This window comes from Peromyscus maniculatus, chromosome 18 (genome assembly GCF_049852395.1).
Source record: "Peromyscus maniculatus bairdii isolate BWxNUB_F1_BW_parent chromosome 18, HU_Pman_BW_mat_3.1, whole genome shotgun sequence".
Classification (NCBI taxonomy): domain Eukaryota; kingdom Metazoa; phylum Chordata; class Mammalia; order Rodentia; family Cricetidae; genus Peromyscus; species Peromyscus maniculatus.
The window spans coordinates 11,744,207-11,768,697 of record NC_134869.1 but is presented as its reverse complement, the minus strand read 5'-3'; the positions used below and the strand labels follow the sequence as shown (position 1 = coordinate 11,768,697).

The 24,491-nt window shown below is 47.1% G+C and overlaps 1 protein-coding gene across 4 annotated transcripts in view; it reads left to right on the top strand.

Annotated features, from left to right (window-relative positions):
- Positions 1–24,491, top strand: part of Txnrd1 (thioredoxin reductase 1) — an 86,851-nt gene that overhangs the window by 16,316 nt on the left and 46,044 nt on the right. For 3 of the 4 annotated variants that reach the window (XM_076554549.1, XM_076554546.1, XM_015998500.2), the window contains exon 2: positions 13,268–13,328. The exons of the other annotated variant lie outside the window; for it this stretch is intronic. Coding sequence is in view for 1 of the 3 variants with exons in the window: in XM_015998500.2 (XP_015853986.2) it covers positions 13,283–13,328 (46 nt within the window). In the remaining 2 variants the exon portion in view is untranslated. The remainder of the gene's footprint in view (positions 1–13,267; positions 13,329–24,491) is intronic. 4 annotated transcript variants of the gene reach the window in all.

Below are 24,491 nucleotides of genomic sequence, written 5' to 3'. Positions count from 1 at the left end.
TTGAGTTATTTTTGTCCTAAATATTCCCCCTGTTCTTTTCTTTGACTTTGCAAATGTTATTAGGATTTTGCAGTATAATCTGTTGCACATTTTTTATGAAGCAAAGTTGGAGCATATTAGAAGCAGGGTTTTTGTGTATGTGGTGTGTGTGTGTGTGTGTGTGTGTGTGTGTGTGTGTGTGTGTGAATGAATGAATGGTCTAGTGTCTTCTGAAGTTACATTGTTCAAAAAGTTTAAAAGATTAAGTAGCTGACTGGGGAGATAGCTCAGGGGGTGGAAGACCTGAGGAGGGTTTTGTTGTTTTTTGGGTTTTGTTTTCTTTGACACAAGGTCTCACTGTAGCCTTGCCTGTTCTGGGACACACTATGATGTAGACCAGGCTAGCTTTGAACTCACAGAGCTGTGTCTGCCTCTGTCTTCCCGATGCTTTGATTAAAGGCTTGAGACCTGAGTTCTGTCTCAGAAGTTCACATGGTAGAAGGGGAGGGTTCATTTCTGCACCTTGTCCTCTGACACACACACACACACACACACACACACACACACACACACACACACACACACGGTGGCATGCCACCCTTCCTTACAACCAGTCAATGTAATTAAAAAACAAAAGGTGACATCTCTTGCTATACTAATGGTTGAATACTGAAAATGTGGCAAAACACTGAAGAACGATTCCTAAAATGGAATCCAGGCTTGTGCAAACTGCGCGCTGTTATTTTAACAGTGCTTGAGAGAAGATGGCCAACAAGCAGCTCTGAGCACACCACAGCGGCAAGTGTCAGCCCTGAGGTCATTTTGCCTTTAGGTCCTTGTTGTTGTTGTTTTGTTTGTTTTTTGAGACAGGGTTCCTCTGTGTAGCCCTGACTGTCCTGGAACTCACTCTGTAGACCAGGCTGGCCTCGAACTCACAGAGATCCACCTGTCTCTGCCTCCCAAGTGCTGGGATTAAAGGTGTGTGCCACCTTGTCCTGTTCCTTTAAGTCCTTTTTGCTCAGCGCGTCTCCTGTCTTGGAGAGAAGCCTGGGTCTCAGGACAGTTTGAGGTGGGAGGAGCCTGTCCTGAAGCTGTTCTTGGGCAGTAGTTCAGGTTCTCCACATAGCGGCCTCCAGGGAGACTGCAGCTCAGCTCTGCAGGCTCTGGAGGTCCTACAAGGTCTCCAGAGACCTCTCTCTCAGCTGAAGCCGGGGTTTCCACACTAACACAGCTGCTCTTTCCTTTTATATTTACTTCTAAACTTAGGAAGTTATTGCTTCTAGAATTTTACTAGAAAAAGCTTCCAGTCATATGCCTTGTTGCTGGAAACCTAGAGAAAGTTTCCTAGTTATACAGTAAGTGCTAAGTTAAAAATAGAAAGATAAGTAGGTAGATCTGGGTGGTGGTGGCACATGCTTTTAATCACAGCTCTTGGTTGGGAACAGTGAGTTCCAGGACAGCCAGGGCTACACAGAGAAATCCTGTGTCAAAAAAAACTAAAAACAAAAACAAAAAACAAAAAAAGCCCTTCACCAAATTATCAAGTCATTACCATACTATTTAAGAATGCAGTTTCTCACTAGATGCGGTTGTACACACCTGGAACCCCTGAATTTAGGAGGCTGAAGCCTGTGACTACTAGTCACAAGTGTGAAGCTGGCCTGGGGTACATAGCAAGACCTGTCTCAAAAAAAAAAAAAAAAAAAACCCAAAACCAAAAAACAGCTTTACACATTTTTCTCTTCACAATGGCTTTTTATATAAATTATTCTATAGCTGTCTATTTCTGAGCTAGCTAATTTCATCTGTTGACCTCTATGCTGATTTTTATAAACAAAAGCATGGAGCATATTTTATTATTACCTTTGGGTTTAGATCTTGTCAGGGGAAAAATAGGGTAAAGAAATGGGTGAAGTATTAGAAATTGATCATGGGTGAAAAGTTAGAGGAAAAAAAGAAGAAATCGTAATTACAACTTTTTTCTGACCACCCCTTTCTGTGATGTTCTTGCAACACTTAATATATTTTTTGAATGCTGCTTTGAATTATATTTCAAATTAAGAAAGAAAATGATCAATATGTATTATACACATGTGTGAAATTGTCAAAGAATAAAGAGAAATTTTTATGATTGATGAAGAAGAATCTAGACAGAAAGAAAGATAAGCAAATAACACACTCAAAAAATGTGTTTTATAGGCAAATTTTAAGGGAAAATTCTCGTGATTTTAATTAGTTGAGTAATTTATGATTTATAGAGAGATGATAGACATATAAATAAATGTACCCATTGTCTGTTTGCTTTGGTAGACAGTCTCTCCTTGGTGAGACTGCAGCTTTCCTTAGTCATAGAAGATCTTGTGATGTCCCTTTGTGCTGGGTTCTGAATATTGGCAAGGCTCCGAGCTTACTAGTTAGTTGGGTGGTGCCCTTGGCATGGATGCTATGTGAGGAATTATAGCCTCGTTTTAGAGTCAGTCATCAGGTGGAGGAGTCAGCCAAGCTCAATGGGATTAGGAGCCAATTCTGACACCAGTTAATTACCTGCCCTGACCTTAGATTCTTCCTCAGGAGGAGTGGTTGACCTACTGACTCCAAAAGGCCCTCCTGGGATGCTGCCGCCGATCTCCCCGTAGCTGTTCCTACTGGGAATCCTTGTTTCTTTGATTATTCCCTTAGAATAATCAAAGTGGACAAGGGAAAACAAACCCCAGAGATAAATTAAAATTTTTGAGGTGACATTGGTGGAACAGGCGCGTGTCCCAACAGTTATTGATTCAGAGTGCAGGTTAGAACATCAGTGAACACTGAAGATGAGGGGCATAGGTACATGATGTGCAGATGTATACAAGCGCACATGTGCGTGGGCTCCATGCCTTACAGTTCGGTTCAGTGGTCATGGATGAGACCCAGGGAGCCACGCTTGTGCTTTGGTAAAGGCCTGCCTGCACACCGGCTGTGGAAGACAAGCTAGAGTCTGATCTGGTGTGTTCCACAGCCAATACAAACCCCGCTGATCTTGGGGTCCTGTAATTAAATGGTTTGGATTTTGCTTTTCCTTTGAGAATCCATTCCTTAGTGTTTTATCTTTTCAGACCCAGTCTATAGCAAATTACTGTCAAGTGGGTGGTTTATAAACAGCGACATTTATTTGCCACATTCTGAAGTCTAGGGATTCCAATGTCAGTGTCCCAGCAGGTCCCATGGCTGGTGATGACCCGCTTCCTGGCTCATGTCTATAATCCCAGCACCTAGGAAAAGGCAGGAAGATCAGGAGCTCAAGGCCATCCTCAGCTACATAGCAAGCTTGAGGCTAGACCTGTACATTAGACCCTGTCTCAAACAACAGAATCCCACCGCTTTGAGCCGATAGGATGGATATAGTAAAGAATACACATAAGTGCTGGCTGGGATGTAGGTAAACTGTTTCACGGACTTCTCGTGGAAGTAAGTGGGGAGTGGCTTTGAAAAACAGTTTGGCAGTTCTTCGAGAAGTTTACTACAGTTATCACGTGACCCAACAATTCCACTTGTAGGTGTTTTCACAAAAGAATTGAAAACAGTGCCCAACAAGCTTGTGAACGTGATGTTTATAGCAGCTTTGTTCATTGTCCACTAACTAATGAATAAACTGATGGAATGTGGTGTGTCCACACAAGGGAATCTTATTTGGCCTGCAAAGAAGTGATGTGCATTACTGCTGTGGTTCTGAGCACATACAAGGATCAACTATGAAAATATTGAGAAGACGGACAAAGAATGCTTCCTGCAGGATGGTGATGGTGCATGCTTTTAATCTCAGCACTCAGGAGGCAGAGGCAGGCAGGTCTCAGAGTTTAGACCAGCCTGGGCTACTGAACGAGTTCAGGACGGTCAGGGCTACACAGAGAACCCTGATTCAGAAAACCAAAAAAAAAAAAAAAAAAAAAAAAAAAAAAAAAAAAAAGAGGAGGAGAAGAAGAAGAATGCTCTCCAGATTTAGCTATTTAAAATCATTCCCGACGCCGGTTGTGGTGGCGCGCACCGGTAGGATTTGCTGAAGGAGGCAGAGGCAGGAGGATCTTGAGTTCGAGGCCAGCCTGGACTACACATTAAAAAAAAAAAAAAAATCATTCCCGACACGAACTAAAGGTAGGCAGAGCCTATTTGGTGCAGGCTCTGAAGCAGAGAGGGTTTTACCAGCCAGAAGTGACGGTGCCTTGGTGTTGATGGTGCTGGGCCAGTGTTGGCGTGTAGCAGGGACACGCACCAAGCTGGATTTGTGCTCATTGTAAAAAGAGAGTATGTGTTTGTTTAGTGTGTGTGTGTGTGTGTGTGTGTGTGTGTGTGTGTGCATGCATGCTTTACAATGTGCATGTGGAGTCAGAGGACAATTTGTAGGATCACTTCTCTCCTCCTACCACTGGATTCCACGGATCGAACCATCTTTTTCCATGCTTGTCTTTCATGTATGTGCGTGTGAGGGTGGGTGTGTCCATGTGTGCACGTGAATGCACTTGCACACGTGTGTAGAAGCCAGAGTTGCCTTCCTCCACTGTTCTCCACCGTAGTTTTTGAGACAGTCTCTCACTGAACCTGGAGCTCACCAGGGTGGCTAGGCTGGCTGGCCAGTGAGCTTCAGGGGTCCTCCTGTCTCTGCACCCACCCCGGTGCAGAGCGTACAGACATGTGCCGGGTATGGCGCCTTCTGTGTGGGCGCTAGGGGCCTGAACTCAGGGCCTGATGCCAACTTAGGCTGCCCCCCGCCCCCTAGCCTCTCTTGCTCACTTTAATGCCTCCTGGGGAGGAAATAGAAATGGAGCCTTCTCTGCACTCAGCCTACAGGATAGATGGGCACAGTGTAGGCCCGATGTTCGGACCTTCCCTTGCGCTCCCAGGGAAGAGGCCCTCCTGAGAACAGACACACAGTGTGGCAAGCTGACCCAGGGATAGTAAGCTGCTGGAGGTCTCCAGGGATGAAGTTGCTCCATGGACCTTACACACTGGAGTCCTTCCTCAGAGCCTGTATTTTGGCCATGGGCTAAAATTGTGAGGCTCCCAGGGCGACCCTGATATTAGCCAGTGTGTTGTCCCGCTTTCCTCTCTGATAATTACCGTCTTTGCTCACGTTGCTTGTAGCTAAGGGCCATCACCCCATCCAGACCACGCCAGAAAACCCAGTAGGCTCCCTCTGTGCTCCTGCAGACCCCGGAGCCCAGTGGCTGGCCACCAGCAACCGCTGTACTGTAAGGTAAGGCTGTCGCCCGGGGGATGAGGATTGGCTCAGCTGGGGATTTGACAGATGTGTATAAACAACTGGGCTGCACCTTCGAGAGAGCATGAGAAAGCGTGAGAGAGCGTGTGCATGTGTGACTCCAGAGGAACTGTGAGTGCTGATCTGAGAACAAACTTCTGCTTGACCACTTGTTTTCTGAGCCTTTTCAAAGTCCCACCGCGTGGTAAAGGTCGCAGAGGCCAGGGAGGCAGAGTGGGATTGCTTTGCATCCTCTGAGCTGGACCCTGGGGAATATTTCCTAAGGCTTTGGAGTGTTTTCAGCTTTTTCTAGCTAACTCTTGTTCTGACTTATTGTGGGGCGGAAGGGGAGGGACTTTCCAAAAGAAAAAAAAAAACCACCGACAAAAAACAAAAAATGTGTCTTTACTTGGTTCATACTTTTAGATTTTTATCAGTGATCACATCTTGGCCAGCTGGTTTAATCCGGCTGGGAATAGCCACAGAAGGAAGGGTGAGGATGAGGCTTCAGACAAACTGGTCTGCCGTGTCAGAGGCCTAGGGCGCTGAAGTTCTGGAGTCTTCACTTTCATGCAGTCGGTGTCCTCTCCCTTTTGAGACCCAGAGGGATTGTTTGTCATTGTCATTTTGAGACAGGCCTTGAACTTTTTCTGTAGCCAAGGATGACCTTGAATTCCTGATCCTGGCCTACCCCTTCCAAGCCAATGGTTTCTGTTTTGTTTTGTTTGAGACAGGGTCTCTTTATGTAGCTCTGGCTGTCCTGGAACTCTATATAGACGAGGCTGACCTCAAACTCAGCCGCTGCCTCAGGCTCTCCTCTAAGTGCGGGAATTAAAGACGTGGGCCACTACGCCTTGGCAAGGCAGTGGTTTCTCGAGCCTAACCATCTTTGTAGGCTCAGCCTTAGGAACTGGTGTGGGCTTGCATGTTCTCACACCCCCTCGTGTGTGTGTGTGTGTGTGTGTGTGTGTGTGTGTGTGTGTGTGTGTGTGTGTGTGTAAAAGGGAAGGTACATAGGCCATGAGAATACCTGTGCCCAGAGGAGCCTTGACCTGTCACTTGTGAGCACAGCCAGCACCATTCCCACCTCAGGCTTCATCCCTCCATATGACAGCCATGCTTTGTTTGGTGGGAGGGGGCGGTGTGATGAGAATCGGGTTATAGAGGTGGAGCACATAAGCCCTGTCCTGAGGGGCTATAGTCAATCTGAGGAGGTAGAGTGTAGGTTTATAAGGAAATGGGGACTGGGGAGATGGCTCGGTGGTAGTGCTTGTCGTAGAAACTTGAGGACCTGTGTTCAAACGCTAGCACCCATGTGAAAAGTCTGATGACAAGTGTAATCTAAGTGCTGAGAAAGCAGAGGAAGACTGGACTGATCCTGGGCTGGCTGGCCTGTCATCCTGGCCCAACTGGTGAGGTCTAGGTTCAGATTTTTTGAGATTCAGATTCAGATTTTTTGAGACCCTGCCTCAAAAAATAAGGTGTAACCAGTGGTCGTGGTGCACACTTTTAACTCCAACACTGGGAGGCAGAGGCAGGATTTCTGAGTTCAAGGCCAGCATGGTCTACCTAGTGAGTTCCATACCAGTCAGAGCTACATAGTGAGACCTGTCTCAAAACAACAACAACTGAAGATGATGATGGTAATGGTGGTGATGATGATGATGATGATGATGATGATGATGATGATGATGATGTTGATGATGGTGGTGGTGGTGGTGATGGGGATGATGATGGTGATGATGATGGTGATGATGGTGGTGGTGGTGGTGGTGATGATGATGGTGATGATGATGGTGGTGGTGGTGATGGGGATGATGATGGTGGTGGTGATGATGATGATGGTGGTGGTGTCGATGATGATGCAGAAAGCAAAGAGTGAGGAAGACTCTTAACTTTGACCTCTGGCCTCTATACCCACTTGAGCACACCCCCAAACACACACCCAAATACACACACACACACACACACACACACACTGGGTAGATAGGATAACCTATGCTGAACTGAATACTGAATGAGGGATCCAGGCAGTACGAGTCATCAAAGTTAGGCAAGGGATGGGAAATAGAAATCTGCTGTGAATTTTTGGTCCAATTATCTAGCTCTGGTGACTCTGCCTACTTTGCCTGAAGACCCCCAACCCCTCACCTTAAAAACACCTTAAAGATGATTGCCCTAGACTAATGTATTACTGGTTTCTTTTAGCTCTGTAATTATTAAGATTTCTGATCTTTTTTGTTACTAAATAATAGGTAAGTGCCTGCACTTCAAAGTTATAGTTTGGCTCTGGCCTCTGGCTTGCTAATAGCCATGTGACCATGGTTAACTTGGTTATGCCTCAGTTTCTCATCAGTAAATGTGTATAATAATAATAGTTATGTCATGACTTTAATGTGAAATTTAAATTAGTTAATATTTATAGAAGCCGTAAATATACCTAGCACACAGAAAATGCCACAGAAATGTTTGTTAAAAGCAACAATAACAACAAAACTCCAACTACTTACTTTTCCTGTTTTCCTATCAGGACTGAAAATCTTAGACTTAATTCCAATATCTGACTATTGTGTGAGGCATATGTATGTGTTTGTGCGTGTGCATGTGTGTGTGGGTGTATGTGCATGTGAGTGTGTGTGGAGACCTGAGGCAGAAATCAGTATCTCCCTCCATCACTTTCACCTTGTTTTTGAGACGGGGTCTCTCACTGAACCTGCTGCTAATCAGCTGGGCTAGACCGGCTGGCCGATGGGCTCTGGGGATCTCCCTGTCTATAGTGCTGGAGTTCTGCACTTTCTCAGCCAGGCCTGAATTTCAGTGGGTGCTGGGGACCAGAGCTTAGGTTCTCACACTTGTAGCAAGCAGTGTACTGACTGAGCCACCTCCCCAGTCCCTCCAATATTGAGCTTAATTCCAAGTAAAATCAACCAGCATTAATTCCAAATGCAGCCAATCCCAAGCCACCCAGAGCGCTTGCCACAAACTGTTTCTTGTTTGGCGCGGCTTCCAGTTAAGCACTGTGGAGGAGCTGGCGAGGGCCACTTCTGGCCCTGATCCGGTTCTGTGTGTAAGCTGTGCTATTGCTCGGGATGACTGTATAGTGATGATCTGTACGATGAGTAGTCTCCCTAGTGACGGGGAGGTGGAGTCTTAGGGAGTTGTTCCAGGTCCCAGATCTTTGACCTGTAATAACTCTCACCCTTAGCATCTCGTATCTCTTGATTCTATGGATGCCACCATTTCCTGCTCCCACTTACTCAGTGCCTGCCCTTCTGTCCACCTCCATCTTACTTCAGCAAATCTATCACGATGAGGGATTTCTGTCACATACTGAGAAGGTTTTCTAGAAGCCTTATTTAATATCCCACTATCTGAATAATCAATCGTAGGCATGCCAGGGTCGGGCAGATAGACTGGTTTTGTCTTTGCCAATACCAGAATGTATTTATTATTGCTGTGTGTGATGTGTGTGGACATGTGCATGCAGAAGTGGAGGATAACTTTGGGGTCAGTTCTCTTCTGCTTTGATGCAGGCGGTAAGGATCAAACTCTGGTCGTCAGGATTGCATGGCAAGAGCTGGAAGCTGCCTGCCCATCTTGTTGTTCTGAATGTACAAGCTATTTTCTTCTTTCTCCTGCTCCTCCTCCTCTACGTAAGACAGAGTCTCACTACATAGCCTTAGGTGACTTTCAGTCGAGGGCAATTCTCCTGCCTCAGCTTCCCAGTTGGACACCCTTAAGCCTAGCTCTTTATAAGCAGTTTTCAGATTTATGTCAATTTAATATGAAAATCTATTTTCAAGGTCTTTGACCATGAAGATGTCTAAATACTTCTCTTGGCAAAAATAGTGAATTTTTCTTGCAGGGCATAATTTGTATACTTAGCTATTCTTATAATTTTTTTTTACTGCCTTTGTTGTTTTTTGAGACATGGTATCACTGTGTAGTCCAGCCTGACTTTGAACTCAAAATCATCTTGCTTCTGTCTTCTGAGTTATCTCTAGGACCACAGGTGTGTGCTACCACACCCAGCTTTGATATTAAAAAATATTACCTTGAGGTCGAATTTCCCCAGCTTGTTTCCTTCTTTGATTTTGCTGTTTCATTTAGTAATTGTGATCTGTGTACCTAAGAGAGGAGGAAGTTCCTTTTCATGTTTATGCTTGGTCTGATTACCGTATCCTTATCTCGGAGGTGAGGAATATCATTGCGGGAAGTGCCCACAAGGAAATTAACTTCCATGGGAAGGTGGAGGCCTACGTGTTGCGTAACATGTTACGAGTTTTGAATGTGTCCTTCTCAGAAGGGTGGGTTTAAAGTACAAAGGTCAGCTCTATCTCCTCAGAAAATGTGATTTGCCTCTTAAAGAGAAAACTCAGTGAGCATGTGCGTCAGCGGGAGCTGATGGTGACTCACCACAGCCGGTCGATGCCGCCGATGCCTAGACCCACAGCCAGTGGTGTTGGCTAGCACATTCTAGAACATTTCACTTGCGTGATTCGATACAGATTTTTAATCTTGTACTGTGGAACTTGCTAAAGTTCATTAACCCCCACGGTAACAGTTTCTTGAGATGGGACAGTATATAGTCTGGAGTGTAAAGAGTATATTTTCTCTGCCTAGCCAAGTTTTAATCTTGACTTTCTGAAGTTCTTTTTAGGGTTTTATCTCTGAACCTAAAAACCTGGTTTTCAGTAACAGCCTGTGTACTTTTTGTTTCTGAAAGACTGAGGACATCACAAGAGTCTGTGGTTTCCTTAAGATTTATGTTTAATCATGTGTGTGAGTCTGTGTATAGGTATATACAGGAGTGCAGGTACCCACAGAGGCCGTTGGGTTCCCTAGATCTGGAGTTACAGGCTGTGAGCTGCTGGATATGTGTGCTGGGAACCAAGCTCACATGCTCTTACCCCTGAGCCATCTCTCCAGCCCCGGGCCTGTGCTTTTACGTGGTAGGAACACATGTATTTACTTGTTTGCTTGAGACGGGGTCTCTCCTGTAGCCTAGCCTGGCCTTGAACTTTTTCTGTAGCTGGATTTGGCTTTGAACTCTTGGTCCTCCTGCCTCCGTATCCGAAGCTCTGGGATTCCAGACATGTACCGCATGTGGCTTGAGCTCTTTCAGTCTTAGAAGGTGGGCACTTTTGTCCAGGGACTTCCTGTTTCAGCTTTCTGTGTTCCCTCCGCCTGCCCAGTTCCCTGCTGCGTTCTTCAGAAGGAGTTTCTCTTAGAACGTGAACGTGTGCTGCTGAGGAGCTGACCTGGGGGGGAGGGGGACTAAGGTGGCATCCAGGAACCCAACAGGGGGGCCACCTCCATGCTTGTGTGGCCGAGCCCTTGCCTCTATCAAGATGTCTACCTGGTTGGTCAGCGCTCTTCTGGTGTGCTTCTGTACAGAAGTCTGTCGTATGAGTGGTTGGATTTAGAACAAGGCAAGGATGCATTCTGTCTGTCTGTCCGTTTCTCTCTCTCTCAACTTTATTTTTGCAATTTAAAAATATTGTGTGTGTGTGTGTATATGTGTGTGCGTGTGTGCATGCAAGTGTCCGCCATATGTGTACATGCCCATGGAGGCCAGAAGAAAGTATTCCCTAGAGTTGGAATTACAGGTGATTGTGAACCACCAGACTAGGATCCTAGGATCCAGCCTCAGATCCTCTGGAAGAGCAGATTTCCAGCCTCCCCCCTCCCTTAATTTTTTTGTGACAGCATTTGGTCTGGCTAGGAGGCTAGTCTGGACCTGGCTATTAGACCAGGCTAGCCTGGAACTCATAGAGATCTGTCTGCCTCTAACTCTCAAGTGTTAGGATTAAAGACCTACACCACCATGCATAATATCCTTATTAGTGTGTGTGTGTGTGTGTGTGTGTGTGTGTGTGTGTGTGTGTGTGTGTGTATGTGTCCCATGTATGTGCATGCCCGTTGAGGTCAGAGCAAGTTTTAGGTCCCCTGGAGCTGGAATTACAGGCGATTGTGAGCTGCCTGTCATGGGTGTTGAGTACTGAACTCCTGTCCTCTGGAAGAACAGCCAGGGTTCTTAGCTGCTGAGCCATCTCTCCAGCTCCAAGAATCTAGTCTCTTAGTTGATGATTTCCATAAACTCTAGCCACTCTGGTCTTTAAACATTTTTTATTGTGTGATAAAGAGATATGATTCTAAAGTTTCCTAAAGTATTACTGATAGAATATTTGTGGGTTTATTAAATGCATCTATGTAACAGCCTCCTTTATTACAAATTCAAATGCTATTTAGTTGTGTAAATTTGGCAAAAGTAACTTTCATTTATTTAGTACAATTTTTGTTTTGTTTTGTTTTGGCTTTTTGAGACAGGGTTTCTCTGTGTAGTTTTGGTTCCTATCCTGGATCTTGCTCTGTAGCCCAGGCTGGCCTCGAACTCACAGAGATCCGCCTGGCTCTGCCTCCCGAGTGCTGGGATTAAAGGCGTGCACCACCACCGCCCAGCTACAATTTTGGTTTTTACTAGTATAATTTTCAGAATCTTGAGCATATGTATTTGTTTGGCTTGTTTTGTTTAGTGGTGTGTATATGTGTTGGCATGTGGTATATGTGTGTACACGTTTGTGAGTATGCACGTGTGCATATGGGCATATGTGTCTATGCACACGAGCTTTTGTGTGGAGGACACAGGCTGATGTTCTTTCTCAATTGCTTTCCTCCTTATTTCTTGAGACAAGGTCTCACTGAGCCTGGAATGTACCAATTCAGCTGTATAGGCTGGTGGTGAGTGCCAGGAAGTCTGTCTGTTCCCTAACATGCACCACTGTGTGGGTCAAGGCCTCGGAACTCGGGTTCGAATGCTTCCACAGCAATCACTTTACTGATTGAGCCATCTCGCAAGACCGTGTTTTGTGTTTTGAGACAGGTTCTTTCTGTAGCGCCCACATTGGCCTGGAACTCACTCTGAAGTTCAAACTGGCCCTAAATTTACCATAAACTTCTTGCTTCACCCTCCCTAGTCTAGATTGACAGGCATGCAGCACCAGACTTAGATGAGCATGATTTTTTTTTTTAAGATTTATTTATTTATTATGTATACAGCATATGTGACTGCAGGCCAGAAGAGGGCACTAGATCTCATTACAGATGGTTGTGAGCCACCATGTGGTTGCTGGGAATTGAACTCAGGACCTCTGGAAGAGCAGTCAGTGCTCTTAACCTCTGAGCCATCTCTCCAGCCCGAGCATGATTTTTAATAGATGTGTTGATTGAAGTTTTTTTAGTTGAAAAAATATTTTGACTAATTATGAGGATGCGCCCCCCCCCCCCCATAGCATGTTGTATTTTGGAAACATTAAGTATCCTGGTGCTTTTAAAAACATGGTCATTATTAAACCCATTTCATGGTTCAGTACACTGAGTCACCAAACGTAAAATGTCCTCTATGTAGCCATGTAGGTAATCAATACAGTAGAATAAAATCAACACACTTCAAATGCTGTATTAAAGATCATTGGTCCCAATTCGGGGAGTCTCCTAAGTTACATAAAAATGAGCTGGAGATGGGGAGGGAAGCTGACCCCACAACTGAAGGCCTTTGCCACCCAGCCTGACCCTCTGAATTCAGCCCCCAGGACCCGGCTGCTGGAAGGAGAGGAGCCGCTCCACACGTGCATCGTGACACACGCACATGCACACACACACACACACACACACACACACACACACACACACACACGCACACGAGCACACACATGCACACGAGCACACGCACACGAGCACACACACACACAAAGCACACACACACACAAAGCACACACACACACACACACACACGAGCACACACACATACACACGCACACACGAGCACACACGCACACTCACACATGAGCACACACACAGGAGCACACACACACACGCACACGCGCGCGCGCGCGCGCACACACACACGCACACACACACACACACACACACACGAATAATACATGTACTGAGACTTCTCTACTGCACTGGCTAGTTCTTAGACGGCTGCCCCCGAGGTTTTCCCGTTGGTCGTCACCTCACCTAACATTCTCCCTTGTTCTTCAATTCCCCCAGGTAAAGAAGTTGTTTATGTCTATGTGTGTCCCTTGTCTTTTGCTTCAACTTGACCAAGCAGGTAAGAGCCTGTTTGTTTTATGAGCTGATGGTGACTGTGTGATTTGTGTAAGGTGTTCTGCTGGCTTGTGGTCTGTCTGTTTCATTTGGTTTTCCTGTTGAGTGAGGTCTGACTGGCTGTCGAGTCCCCTCTGTGACTGTTAAGAAGGCCTCCACAGGAGACCGCCTTCACCCTTAGCCTCTACCTAGTTTATGGCTGTGGTGTACCTTGGTGTTTGCTCTTGTTGGAGTCACCGCCCGATAATCCAGAACCTAGTTACTGGTACAGTATTTGCTGGCTTCCTGGTGACGTTATTTACAAATCTCCCTCCCTTCTAGCAAGTAATTCTGAAAAATATGTGAACCGGACAGGAACTGAGATGGATTTAGAGGTCATATGAAAAGCAGCAGAGCCGAAGTCCCACGGAAGGAGCCGTGAGAAACCGTTGCATGAGTCTAGACTCAGGGCGAGCGCGGTTGGTGGAGGAAAATGGAAAGTTGCTTCTAGAGCCGTGGTGCTCATGGCCTTGGTGGGTCAGGGTATTCCAGTGACTCAGGGCACCAACAGCAATGGAGCGAAGTGCCTCGTGCCCAGAAAATGCCAGCCTTCGCGCCCAGTAGCTGGGGGAGTGGACGTGGGCACGCACAGTCTCCCGAGTCTTCGGGGGAATAAAACAACAGAGAAGGGACGCAGCTTGAGAAGAAAGAGATAGTGACAGGCGGGACAGAGGAGCGTTTGGGGGTGACGCTCATTTCCAGGGCAGGAGGAAGTAGATGTGTGGCGGTTCCCACAGACAGATTCCCAACCTGGAGAGCCAGGTAACAACTTCCAAGTGTTGAGACCAGCTGGCATGAGCAGCACTCTTACCTCTCATCCTCTCTCCCAGTGTGAACAGAGCAGGGTTTTAGAACCCTGGGGGTGTCCATGACCTTTCGTGACCCCAGACGCAAACCCGACTGACGTTACCGGCCATGTCTACTGCTTTGGCCCTGTTGGTGTAAAAGCAGCAGTCGGAAACCTCCCAGTGCTCAGCAAGGGAAGGGATCCCCTGCGCCGGTGCGGCGGTCACGTGCTCTCCCCCAATCGGGGAGGAAGATGTCCTCACGATGGCTCAGTGGTCAAGAGCACTGGCCGCTCCTCAGAGGACCCGGGTTCTATTCCAGGCACCCACTTGACGGCTCACGTCATTAACGTGATCCTTCCTGCGCCAGAGACTTACGCATGCTTTCCTCTAAGTCTCTGCAATGCCGCCGGTGACGTAGGGCTGAGTTCACCTTCTGGCGATGAGCACACGAAACGTAGAAAAGCATTGCGTGGCTAGCTCCCCGGTGAGCACGCTGGTAGTTCCGGTCGCTTTCCGTAGCTTCCTCTGATGCTCCTTCAGAGCCCTGGTCGGCACGCCCCACCTGCCTTAGGCATGACACTTCGGGTATTGGTGCCAGGACAGATGCTCCTGGAAGTCAGGGTGGCTTTTGCAACTGGAGGTTGTGCAATAGGTCACCATGCCAGCCACATCTCAGCCATACCTGTGGGTGAGCTGCCTCTCAAGTGGCTTGCTGATGCAGGAGGCCTTGGTCTGCCCGGGAGAGCGTGCTAGTGTCTTTGGCCTGAAGGGTAAGCAGAGCATCAGTTAACATCGACGAAGGTGGACTTCACATTGTGCACTGGCTGCCATCTTACAGCTATCTGCATGGAAAACCGATCGAAATTTTGAGAGTACTTATGTGGCAGTTTGCCCGGAGTATCCGTCCAGACACTGCATGTGCCCCGCGGGGGCTCCAGTGCACATCCTTAGCTCCTGCTTTGATGTTTCCAGCAAGGGGAGAGGGTCCCGAGTTTGAGTTCCTTTTCATCTCAGGGTCTCCCGTTCTTACTTAACCGCCCCCCAATAGCCTTATGTGGCTGTTGGGCTGAGTTCTGTGTTACAGAGGGGAAGCAGATGCCGTCGGCTGAGGAATCTGTTCTCTGTGGCTGTCAGGCCCAGACCTGCCTGCTGCCCCTGTTGCCTCTGCACGGATTGCTTTTCTTACGCAAACAAAGCTCCTCACCAGCACAGACCCCCCCAGCACAGACCCCCCCAGCACAGACCCCCAGCCAGCACTGGTTTCCAGGCAGTCATTGGTTTGTTCCTCCAGCAGCTGTGTTTGGGGCATCTGCTCGGGTGCCTGGCGCTGCTGGCAGGAGAGACTGGGTGACGGGCACACCTCATTCTTACCCTCCTCCTCCTCCTGCTCCTCTTCCCCCTCTTCCTCCTCCTTGGTATCTGCCTCCCCTGTGCTTCAGTGTACGGGTCGTGGGCTCACAGAGGAGCGTGAGGAGATGCCGGAGAGGCGTTTTCTCAGGAAAAGGTCGGGCTAGCAGTCGATGACAGTGAGCAGAAACAAGTTACAAAATCGCATGCCTTCTCCCGTGGGTTAATCAAAGAGGGGGGCGGAGGAGGAAGAAGGGGGCTTTGTCCTACAGGAAGTGGGGTTCCTGCAAGTTGCGTCTGTTTATATTTTTTATCTGTGTGTGTGTGTGAGTGCAGACCGGTGCACACCACAGAGCGTGTGTGGTCCGAAGACAACTTTTCGGAGCACTTCCTCGCCTCCCTCGCTGAGGTGCTCTCTCTCTTGTTTCTGCTTTTGTGACGCTGCTCCAGACTAGCTGGCCTGAGGGCTTCTGTCTCTGTCCCCAGCCCTCTTCGGGAGTGCAGGAATAGCAGATGTGTGGCCCCACATCTGGCTTTTTTGTGGGCTTTGGGAAACAAGTTCAGGTCAGGCTTATGAAGCAGGTGCTTTTACCCTCTGAGCTCTCTTCAGCCCTCTGTGTGTTTTTTTCCTAGTGAAATTTAAGATAGTCTTTAAATATTGAAGGTTTATTTGTAAAAATATTAAAATAGAGATGGACTTGAGCAACAGCTTGGAAGGAAAGGGAATTTGTGATGTGTGAGGCAGGTTCAGTGGGAGGGTACAGGGTAGAGGCCATCCTCTGGTCTCTGCGCATGCGCAGGCACACACACACACACACACACACACACACACACACACACACACGCTAGAGTCAGAACAGTTCTGTGGAGTCAGATTCTCCTCTAGCCTTTGCAAGGGTTCTTAGGGTAGAACTCGGGTCATCAGGCCTGTACAGCAATGCCTTTACCCACTGAGCCATCTTGCCAGTCCCCTTGTATTTTTTTTAATATTACTTGTATGTACATGGGTATTTTGTCTGTATGTATGTCTGTGCACCATGTGCGTGCTCACAGAGGTCAGAAGAAGGTGTTGGGTTCCCCACAACTGGAGTAACAGACAGTTGTGAGCTAACATGGGAGTGCTGGGAATCAAACCCTCGTCCTCTGGAAGAGGCTTCTCCAGGGTGTGTTCTGCTCTTGCATAAATGGATGACGAGGGGTGGATATTAGTGATTGCAAGTACTCATGTGAGAGTTTATACACATCTTCCTCTTTTGGGCACATTTCTGTTTTCCAAAAAGTCTAGGAGTGGAGCTAAAAATAACCCCATGTTTCTCACAAGAATTACTCTAAAGTAAAAAATAGAAAATCTATCTTTTTATTATATAGATCTGGGACCCAGTTCATGCCCAAAGGGAATAGTGTGACCCATCTAGGTTCCTGTGCTTGTTTTGTTTTGTTGGGGTGCAGGGGGCCAAACCCGGAACTTGTCTGTACAGGGCAGGCAAGCACTTCACCACTGAGTGACCTCCTCAGCCAGCCGGCCACTGGGGCTGAGTTGTTAGATTCAAAGTAAGGTAGTAGTGTATCTATTGTGGAAACTAATTAATGCCCCTCACCCAGCTGTCTAGTTGTGAATTGGGCAGATTTAGATGAAGATTTTCATCATAGGAACTTTATTTAGTTGATATCTAGTCAGTCGGTCTTGCTAGCAAATAATGAAGGGCTTCTCTTGTGCTTAAGTGGTAATGAGTCCTGCTCTGTTTGTGGTCATTAGTCAGAGTCACCACAAGTCCAGGGCTCTTGAGCTTCTGTTTCCTCATCTGTAACATGGAGATGGGATGAGGGTGCATATAAAACGCCTCCCACAGTTCCTGACACGTAGTTACAGCAGTAGCTGCTAACTCGTGAATTAGCCGTCCATAAAAATGATTCATAGAAGTTTAACAGCTTGGGAAAAATTCTACATCATAATGTTTCACGAGAAAAGCAAAAAATTTAAAGTAGATTTTTGTGACATACCACATCTTGCTTTAGAAAGCAAAGGAGGCGAGCCGGGCGGCAGTGGCGCACGCCTTTAATCCCAGCACTCGGGAGGCAGAGCCAGGCTCATCTCTGAGTTCAAGGCCAGGCTGGTCTACAGAGTGAGATCCAGGACAGGCACCAAAACTACAAAGAGAAACCCTGTCCAAAAAAAAAAACAAAAAAAAAAAAAAAAAAACAAAAAAAACAAAAAGAAAGCAAAGGAGGGCTGGAGAGATGGCTCGGCAGTTAAAAGCCCCTGTTTCTGCAGAGGACTGAGGTTCTGTTGCCAAGCTGCACACAGTGGCTATAGTTCCAGTTCCAGAGGAGCAGGTGCCCTCTTCTGACTCCCATGGGCACCAGGGACACATATGGTACATATAAATATATGCGGGCAAAACATGCATATACATAAAATAAAGAAATCTAAAAAAAATTTAAAAGCACAGGAAAAGGCTTGAAAATACTGGTGTTTGTACACTTGTCTGTCAGTGTTAGGCACTGTGGAAATATAGGTGAATAAGATCTGATTTCTCTTTAGGAGAAAGGTCTTAAACTATTTATTTTAATTTTTTACAGCTATGTGGATCACATGTGTCTGTGTGGGAGTGTGTGTGCATGTGGGTGCCTATGGCTTGTGGAGGCCGGAGGCATCGGCTCTCCCTGGACCTTACAGACAGTTGTGAACCCCGTAAAGTGGTACTGGCGGACAGATCCAGTCCCTCTTCCAGAGCACCTCGCCATCTCCTCATCCCCAGGAGGAAATTTTAGTAGAAGACAGATTCACAATCTGGGGTGGGAGAAATAGAAGAAATCCAGGGTGTTGCTCAGATTTCCGCCATGAAGTGTGGGCTGTGCGCCACTCACCCTCTCAGAGACCGACTCCACCACCTCCACCACCTCCACCACCTCCATCACCTCCACCACCTCCACCACCACCACCTCCACCAGCTCCACCACCTCACCACCTCCACCACCACCACCTCCACCAGGAAGTGTTGAAAGAGAACATGCCCCTTCCACGAAAGGATATTTCCTGGAAGTTACACATAACAATTTGCCTAGACTTATTGGCCAAAATGTAGTCACTTATACATGCCAAAGGGAGACTGAGAAATGAAATCTTTATCTTAGGATGTTGTATGCCCCAGTGAGGCTGATAGCATCTTGTGTTTATCTGTGGAGTGGCTCACACGGGCTCATCTGAAAAGCTAGACAACAGTCTCCATACAGGTCATTCTTGTCTCCAATTTAAATGCAAGTGTAAGCCAGGTGCAGAGGCTCGGGGACAAAGACCTTGAGCTTCAGTTTGAGACTAACTCAGGCAACACAGTGAGCCTCTTATCTCAGAAATGGAAAGCAGAGAGCAAACAAATGAAAACACCACCATAGATGTGGGTGCTTTACAGTGTGGCCTGCATGCGACAGCACCTCGTCTTTTTTGGAAAGGCCAGTGATTGCACATTGAACTGGAGGCCTAGCACAGGTTTTTCCTCTGAGAAAGACAAAATCCACTAATGACTAACTCTGAACTCTGTCCAGAACAGTAGCAGGTAGTCCAGTGTCCTCGTCCACCACACTGATTTAGAGTTCCTGAGAATTTTAATGATTTAATAAACAGTTTCAATCTGTAGATAAGAGAATTATGAGGTGCTAGGTGGGACCTACAGGTTCTCCTCTGTGTGAGTGGGAAGGCGGGTCTTTTGTTTTGTCCTGGTGCTGTGGAATCATATGCATGCCCACAGGGGCTCTCCCACTAAGCTACATAAAACCTGGAAAGGAAAACTGTGGCATCCTATGCTACATAGGTCAGTGTCAGCTGAAACCAGGGCCTGGCGGAGGCCCAGCCTTCTTGTTGCATGTGGTCCAGTAATAAATCATAGACTTCCTTGAAACTATATGGGCACTGCCCCACTCCGGTTATTTAAGTAACTTCATTGCCTAGTTCTTGAGCATAAACTTGTAGATGATCACATCACATTGCAGTCAGTGTTAAAAGGTTGGACTAGCCAAGTGTTCACTACCCACCAGGAAGATCCAGGGCTCCTTCTGGCTCGGCTCAGGAGGTGACTGTGGCCTTCCATCATCTCCCTGTAGTCAGGTATTGGTAGTCTGGGCTTTTCAAGAAATTGGAGGGGCCAGGCGGTGGTGGCGCACGCCTTTAATCCCAGCACTCAGGAGGCAGAGGCAGGCGGATCTCTGTGAGTTCGAGGCCAGCCTGGGCTACAGAGCTAGATCCAGGAAAGGCACAAAAAGCTACACAGAGAAACCCTGTCTTGAAAAACCAAAAAAAAAAAAAAAAAAAAAAAAAAAAGAAAGAAAGAAAGAAAGAAAGAAAAGAAAAAAGAAAAAAAAAGAAATTGGAGGAAGATGCTTCTCTCAGTATCAAGTACTTCATAGCACGTATACGCACTTAGTGGGTAGTAAGAAGCAATATGATACTTCTAAAAGCTGACTACCATTAGTAATTAGTCCATGGCTGCCTGACTGGGGGTGAGGGTGGCTGAGCTCCAGATTTATAAGACAGGACATCTGAGAGTTTACTGGAATGGAGCCCACGCTTCCCAGGGCTTTTCAGGCTGGTGGTTTTCTACATTAAAGCCTTTCATCCCCCCACTGGGTGTGCTGGCACACACCTGGAATGCCAGCACTTGATAGACTGGAGCAGGAGGATTGTGAATTCAGGGCAGCAGGGGCTAGAGGAGAAGCCCCGTCTCAAAAACAAACAAATGACAAAAAAAAGTCCATTCCCCTTCTTCTAAAACTAGAATAGGATAGTGAAAAATCTGAAGTGATAGCACACAGGAGTGTCTTTCTGCCTGTCCTAGCAGTGTGAACACGGTAGCTTTGTATGTTTGTGTAACACAGACCACGCGTGTACTGTTTCCACTCCGAACCCATGGACTACGCAAAGCATGCTTTTCTCCTCCCCGGGAAAGACATGCACTGTAGAAAAGGGCGTGCTCGGGGCTGGGGTGCAGGTCCGTTGGCAGAGTTCTTGCCTAGAATGCAGGAAACCCTGGGTTTGCTCTCCGGTACCACAGAGATGGCCTGGTGACACTTCAGAGGTGAAGTCAGGAGAATCACGGCCATCCTCAGCTCCATAGCAAGTTCAAGGCCAGTGTGGCCTAGGTGAGATTGTATCTGAAAAAAATTAAATATAATGACATGCTTCCTACAGACTGGGAATGAGACGGTGAATGTTGCCCTTTAATTAGATTGTGGACGGGGTCTAGTATAATACATTGTTGATAGTTTACTGTAATGACTAACCTCATACAAGCGGAAAATGAAAGCCGTCCAGCTTTAGACCATGTCAGAACCCGATGACGCTAACATTGATTACCTATCATGTTCTTGGTCCTTCTCTGTTTACTAATCTCATTCAACAACTGCCACATGAGGTATAGAGACTGTAGGATTATATCAGCACTTTACAGGGGAGTAAACTGAGGCATGGAGACATAACAGAATTTCCCCATGGGGGCACAGCTTGCTAGCAGGAAGGCCAGACTGTAGCTTCAGGGCAGGCTCCCCGACTACTAAAATACACTGCTGGTCGGTAGAAAATGGAAGGAGACCTGACAGTGTGGGGTTAGCCCAGATCCGTGGGAGACAGATGGGGCCCCGTTTAAAGGCAGGGTGTGGGGTTCCGGAGCACATCTGGAGTTGGATTGCGTGGAGCGCTGGTAAGGGGGCGGGGCTCAGCCGAGCCGTCTGTGTCCTTGTTTCTGAGGATGCTGCTGTTAGAGGAGACACAGAGGGGAACCCCTCCAGCGAGGGGAGCCACCATTAGACAGTCAGGGATTTTGGGCCTAGACCGCTAGCGTGAAACAAGCCTAGGCTGAAGTGTTCCTGCCGGACACTGACAAACAGTTCAGGTCAGGGCTCCTTCACCTGCAGACGTCTGCAAGCTTCTCTCCACTTCCCGGACACCCAAAACACGCAGAATCCTAGCACCTGATGAAGTCAAACCTGGAGAGAGGATCTGCTATGGGGCATGCCCTGTGCCAGGCACCGGGAAACAGGTCAGTTTCTCAAGCGAATAACGTGTGGTGGAGAGAGAGGAGCAGGCTGGTGGATCGTGGGCTAGCTGTGAACTCTCAGGCCTTGAGTTACTCTTGAGTTACTCAGTGGAGCCGATGCTAAGACTCTAAAGGGCTGTGAGAGAGGACCGATGAGAGGCCGTCAAGCCCCTGGCATGGAGGCCCTCAGGAAATGAGAAATGAAGAGATGTCCTTAGTGCCACCTGATGGAAGAAACGTAGGCGGAGTGACAGGGTCTGTGTTTGAGGGGAGATGTCTTCATGTGGTCATGGTCACCATGTAGGATTTCACAGTTCCCAGGATGGATGCTGTATGGATGAAGTCTTCTTTGGCCCTTGTTGAAAAGTTTCCACTTTTTTTTTTTTTTATCTTTAGCATGTTGCTTTTTATACTTCTTGGCCTGTTCCTCCCTGTATGTTACTAAACTGTGAAACAATGGATCTATACCTAAGGCTTTTTGTTTGTTTTGTTTTAGAGAAAATTTTTTGCAAACTTGTGTGTATGGCTGAGTGCTTACATGTATATCTGTGCACTGTATCTGTGCCTGGTGCCCATGGAGGCCAGAAGAGGGAGTCAAAGTCCCTGGAACTGGAGATGTAGACAGTTGTGAGCTTTCTTGCGGGTGCTGGGAATCAAACCCAGGTCCTCTGGATGAGCAGCCAGTGCTCTTAACTGCTGAATCATCTCTCCAGCCATGTTATTTCTGACACAAGATCTCACTGTGTAGCCCTATCTGGCCTGGAACTTACTATGTAGCTCAGGCTGCCCTTGAACTCATAGAGAACTTGTTCTCTGCTTGCCAGGTGCTGGGGTTAAAGGCACCGGCCACCTGGACTTTTACCCCAACTCTAACATTGACCTGCTTTGATAAAAAAGAGTCTTTTAGCGTTCTACAATCCTAGTTTCTAATGTCTTATGGTGTGATACCTTGACGCCTTTGGGAATTCATTAAATATATTTGGAAATAAGCCTTTGAATTACAAATGGAGTCCAGTGTGTCCTTGTTTCACCTCCCCATATACAAAGAAGTTCCGTTTCCTTCCTATGACCCCAACACCGTTTTGCCTATTGCTTGGTCTGCCTGAAACACTGTGCTCATGAAGTAGCTCCGCACTGGGAACTGGGGTAGTCTCTGCCCTGTTCTCACTAGCTGCGGGCCCACAAATGTAGCCCCTTATACCCCAGGTCTTCCCGTCTGTAAAATGGGGAAAATAAGACTATTCCCCCTTATCAGATTGTTGAAAGGACTCACTTAGTCATGCGTCCTGGGTTTGCACGCGGCACATGCTGAGTACTGACCGTCCCCCTCACTGTCCCCACCTCCATTATTTTTCAGGCTGTGGGTGAGGCCACTAGACTTATGAGCCCTCCCCAGTGATCCCACACCAGTAGCTGCTTCTCTTCTGTGTATTCAGTGGAGCTTATGGACCAGCTCATGGGAGCCTTCACCACGGTCCAGGCACTTTCCATGCAGATTACAGCTGGGATTTTATGCCGATGACCAGTATGTTTTCATTGTTGTCCCAGCTTCTCTCAGGAAAGATCACATTCTTACAAGTGAAACTCACCTTTCTAAAACTGTAGGAGAGACCCCAACATTTGTCATGTTAAAAACATTTTCCCTCTATGGAAAAGATCCACTCTATATGAATCAACTAGTAGCATCCTCAATTCACAGATTTAATCTTTGAACAAATATTTACTGAGGGGTTACTATATATGCACACTGTATTAAATGCTGGGCATACAGTGGTAAAAATAGTAATTGTGGCCTCTGATCACTTGTGCTATTTACATTGAGATCAATTAAACTTAAATAAAATAAACAGATCTAAACTCATGCCAACTGTCTTTAAGAGTTCAATAGTCATGTGGCACTGAGGCGGGAGGACACGGATGAACATCTCTGTCACAGCGAAAGTTCTACTGGACTGTGCTATTCTGGAGGAGGCTGACATGGACCAGCTAATCCTAAACAAAGTATAATTGCAACTGTGAGTACCAGGCAGAAAGACTGCCTGGTAATGGGGCACTTTTCAGAGGACTTGGCTTCTTTGATGGCATCCGCGGGGAAGACAGGTTTGAACTGGATTTGTGGAGTACTTGGGAATCAGCGAAGCCCTGTGGTGAGAAGCAGCACCGTAATTAAAGGGAAGGAGGGCAGGCTAATGACCTGGGGGTAGAAGAGGTCTGGGTGAGATGAAGAGTCGGGGAGGACCATGAGGGCCTGGTGGGAAGGAGATAAGGGAGCTGGGAAGCCTCTAGTTAGGGAGAACCCGGGTTACTTCAAAGTCCTACTGCATCGTAAATGTGTGTTCACATAGGTTCTGCGGTCCCCTTGTCCCTTCCCCCGTGGGACCAGCCACACTCCCCTCAATATGTCAATATGACAACGTGCCGTAATCATCTCTTTCTTAGAGGAACAGAAACACAAGGACCCTGGCACTGTTGGCCCGTCCTGCATCCTCTTCAGGCCCCGTTCCCTGCGCTGTCTCTACGCCCCACCTCTAGATACTTTTCTGCTCCTGTTGACCTGTGGCAAGGATCTGTTCCCTTCGCATTTTCACTGGACCTCATCTCACAGGATCTCGGCAGCACTGGGTCTGTAGATCTCCCTCCTTAAACGGGAGCACTTTCCAGCGGCTTCTGAGAGACTTGGTTGATTTTGTTTTCTGCCTACATCGTCCTGGGTTCTCTTCCTTGGCTGGGTCCTTTTTCTCTCTGTAACTTGGTGCTCAGGGCTCTGTCTCTGGGCCACCTTCATTTCCCTAAATACACTAACTCTCTAGGTGATCTCATCTAGTACCATAGTGTGAGAATTAATTTTGTGTGTCAGTTGGGCCCAGCTATGGCCACCCACTCTTTAGTTTGGCAGTAGATGTTGCTGTGAAGGTATTTGAAAAGTGTAATTAACATCGAAATCAGTAGATTCAAAGTAAGGTGGAT